Source organism: Centroberyx gerrardi, chromosome 4 (genome assembly GCF_048128805.1).
Source record: "Centroberyx gerrardi isolate f3 chromosome 4, fCenGer3.hap1.cur.20231027, whole genome shotgun sequence".
NCBI classification, from domain to species: Eukaryota; Metazoa; Chordata; class Actinopteri; order Beryciformes; family Berycidae; genus Centroberyx; species Centroberyx gerrardi.
This window is the reverse complement of record NC_136000.1, coordinates 3975939-3979729: the sequence shown is the minus strand read 5'-3', so window position 1 is coordinate 3979729 and position 3791 is coordinate 3975939. Positions and strand designations below refer to the sequence as shown.

General features: G+C 47.4%; 1 protein-coding gene across 1 annotated transcript; it reads right to left on the bottom strand.

The window, feature by feature from the left end:
• Positions 1 to 362: 362 nt before the first annotated feature.
• On the bottom strand, positions 363 to 3410 carry irx5b (iroquois homeobox 5b). The gene is made up of 3 exons (XM_071912471.2): positions 3180 to 3410; positions 1266 to 1668; positions 363 to 1030 (listed from the first exon to the last, which is right to left on the bottom strand). The coding sequence occupies exons 1-3, from the start codon at positions 3408 to 3410 to the stop codon at positions 363 to 365; spliced, it is 1302 nt and encodes a 433-aa protein (XP_071768572.1).
• Positions 3411 to 3791: the final 381 nt, after the last annotated feature.

Here is a 3791-nt window from a genome sequence, read left to right as displayed (position 1 = left end):
GTCTGATGAAAATAAAAATCATGATTCATGCAAGGCCATTTACTCCTCATGATACAAATGAATGCAAAGCAATCACTTCCAAAAGTCATTAAAAATGGAAGGTGGTCAGTTCCATATTCATAAAACTAGCTTTTAATGAGTACTTCATGTTCTGTGCAGAAACGCACTACAAAGATCACATCTTTATCAACATAGAAAAATGCAGTCTAAAATTGAATATTTGTGATACTAAATAATAGTCTGTGGCCTCTGCTGGGGCTTTGTCCTTTTTAATAGTTTTCTTTTTATATCCGGGGCGTCCCACAAACACTGTACGGTCCCAATAAATAAACGTCCGTTTCCGCTCCAGCGTCCCACGGCGCCTACACATTCGTCATGCCTTTCTTCAGTTCGTGGTGTGTTAGATCTTTGCAGATGTCTAGCTGGCTCTGGCTCCGTAGCTTACAGTCCCTGGCGATGGCCTCGGCTCTCTGCAGCATAGTCTGATGTAATCCGTTTAAATGCGTGGCGGAGGCCAGGTTGGAGCCGGGGCTGCCGTGCAGCGGGCCCAAAGTGCCGTAGTTAGAGTAGCCGGGGATGAAGGGCGAGGTGTAGTACAGGTGTCTGGACAGGGCCGCGCTGTGGGGGAACTGGGTCCGGGGCGTGGGCGCCGGGTGGGCTGGGATCTGCCCCGCCCCCGCGCTCAGCGAAGAGTCACTAGATCCTTTGCATTTGTCCGACGAGGTCGCGATCTCAGCGAGGGACCAGAGTTTCGGTTTGGGGGCCGGGTTTTGCGCTTGGACGGTGTTGTTGGAGTCTTTGGGCGCCGGGCTCGCCGCGCGCTCCGGCTCCGAGCCTCTGTGCGTCCCGAGCGCTGAGTTTTGAGGAGGGGCCCCCGTGGTGTTGGGGCCCGGGACGTGGGGCATCCTCCTGTCCCCGGGATCTTTAAAATCCGGATCGGTTAAGCCTCGGTCCGAGTCGGTGCTGCTGCCGGTGTCGTCTCTGTATATTATCCCACAAGGGTTTCCCACTGAGGCTGGATGCTGCCCAGCTAGACGCAACGGAACAGATCAGGTCAAGAGGAGATTAAGAAGGCTTTAAGGTCAAAGGCACACACACACACACACACATACACACACCACACACACACACACACACACACACACACACACACACACACACCACACACACTGCTGCTACTGAAAGTGACAACTGCAACCAAACCAAAAACATTCAGTGAATAATTCTGCAGACGAACAGAAACGAAGGAGACTTTTTAGACTCACCGGACTCGCTCTTTGCCTCCGTCTCTGCGCTGGGCTTCATCGGCTCCTCGTCATCGTCGTTCCTCTCCAGGTCGATGTTGTCCTCCTCCTCCTCGTCCTCGCTCCTGTTGCGGGGCGTCCAGGTCATCTTGTTCTCCTTCTTCAGCCTCCTGCGGGCGTTGGCGAACCAGGTGGACACCTGGGTGAGCGTCATCTTGGTGATGATGGCCAGCATGATCTTCTCCCCCTTGGTGGGGTAGGGGTTCTTGCGGTGCTCGTTGAGCCAGGCCTTCAGCGTGGCCGTGGCGTCCCTGGTGGCGTTCTTCCTGTAGGTGGGGTCTCCGTACGGATAGGGCCCCAGGGCGCCGAACGGGTGGTAGTCCAGGGAGCCGGTGATGCCCGAGGACGGGTCGTACCCAGGACTCTGGAAAGTCAAATAACTGTTATGGGCTGCAGAAACCTCCTGCATTGCTCCTATAGAAATCTTTACTTTTCTTCTCTCTTTAATGTGATTTTGATTGTATTTTTGATTTTATAGCAGACATTGTTTTCCCTTGCTCTTTCTTTTATGTGATTCTGATTTTCACTGTATCCAGCTCTGTGTATTGACTTTAGCCTATAGGCTTCTGTCTGTATGTTATCTGACTGCAGCTTTAACGTTTTGGTGATGCTGCTTTCTTGGCAGGTCTCCCTTGAAAAAGAGATTCTTAATCTTAATGGGACTAAGCCGGTTAAATAAAGGTTGAATAGAAAAAACGTTAATTTAAGACTCGTCTATACATTACACTGGAAATTAGGTGGTATTTGCATCAGAATTTGCATCTATCCAGTATAAAACTCTTGATAACCAGATTATGACAAGTCTAACATCTAGTTTATTACACCTTTTCTATTTTTTTTTTTTTTAACATCCACCAGAATTAACGAAACCTGGATTCTTCTGTTTAGAAATAAGTTTGCATACGTTAATGATTTGTGCTTTTAAATTGTTTCGTGTAGTTATTGAATAGCCTATATATACATATATATATATATTTTATCTGTTTTCAGATCTGTGCAATAAAACGGTGTAACTGGGATTTCCTTGACAGGTTAACGGTTACAAAAAATGAACATTATATCAGATTTGGTGAAACTTGACGGATCCCCGTGGAGAACGGGATTATTTTTTTGCGTAAAAATCATATAAAAATTGAAAGAAATGAAAAAATAAAAAAATATGAAAACTGCATAAATATGACAATCTTGTTTATAAAGGACAAAAACAAAAGACTACTGATTTGAATTGGGCTATATTGTTATGCTATATTATAAACGGTTATATGCAGCGCCCTAAAGCAATTGAAAGGCTCTTGTTTTTATGCACTAAAGTTTACACTTTTTCCAGAATTTGTGGCGTCAATTGCCCAAACACTTAGCTATGGCAAAGTCCCTGCAAACTTCCTAACCCGCTTTCATCAACTAAACTTCTGGTGATTAAGCGGAGCAATTACTGTTGACTGACTAGATCTAATTATTTGGTCAATGTGGTAAATTATTAAATGCAGGCCACCAAACTCAAACTATCATCTTAGAGGGAACACTGGCCCTGATGCTCCCTGATGTATTTTTTCAAAAACATTTCTGGTGATTTTTTCCTTGATCTTTGCTCTTTAATATAATGATAAAAACTACAAGATCAAATTTGGACTCAGGCTGAGGTTTGGCGAGCATCACATGTCACCATACCGAACTGACGGACATCAACTTTCAGAGCAACATCCATTTGCACTTGGCAATAACGGGAGACACTTGTCTTTTACGCGCTGGGTGCCAGTACGCAGATGCTGGTACTTTGTGTTATTATATAGACTAGAATTCCGACACCCAAACTTCTGACATTTTCCCCGCAACTCCACTTCAGTACCGTGTTTTCTTTACTTTTCGGACACTCACCATAAAAGAGTTGAGCGTCGCCGCGGCCCTCGGCTCCCCGCCGTACGGGAGGTGAGAGTTGAAGCCGGGAGAGGTCGCTGATCCCGGGTACGGAGCGAAGGCTGAGCCCGAAGAGGAGCGGCCGAGCTCCTCCGTCCGCGGTCCTAAAATCACCCCGGAGCTGAAGGACGGGCAGGAGTGCAGCGCCAGAGAGACGGACGGCTGGAAGAGGAAACCCTGAGGATAAGCCATGACGGTCAGCAGACGCGCACGGACCAACAAAATTACGCACGGATGAAATCACATCTGAAAACGAAAACGCGCTTTTCCCCCGAAACAGCGGAAGCAGAAGCGGAGCCGCATCGCAGGTGGCGGAGCTCCGAGTTTAGTTTGTGTTTTCTACTGTTTCTACTGTTTCTACTGAGCCTGAAGTTTCCTCCGCCTGCTGAACTGGTCGAGTCCCAGACTGAGACAGACTGAGGAGAGAGAGAGAGGCAGAGCAGAGGAGAGAGAGAGAGAGAGAGAGAGAGAGAGAGAGAGAATGACAACTCACTGTAGGACTGTCAGCTCCACCCCATAAACACAAGCGCAGAACACACACACACACACACACACATACACACACACACACAC

What these genes read in the sequence shown, in the direction of transcription:
- irx5b (XM_071912471.2), bottom strand. Translation starts at nt 3,410, where the DNA reads ATGGCTTATCCTCAGGGTTTCCTCTTCCAGCCGTCCGTCTCTCTGGCG. An exon ending in CGACGCTCAACTCTTTTATG is followed by an intron (nt 1,669 to 3,179) that starts GTGAGTGTCCGA and finishes TTGACTTTCCAG; the next exon opens with AGTCCTGGGTACGACCCGTC. An exon ending in GGAGGCAAAGAGCGAGTCCG is followed by an intron (nt 1,031 to 1,265) that starts GTGAGTCTAAAA and finishes CGTTGCGTCTAG; the next exon opens with CTGGGCAGCATCCAGCCTCA.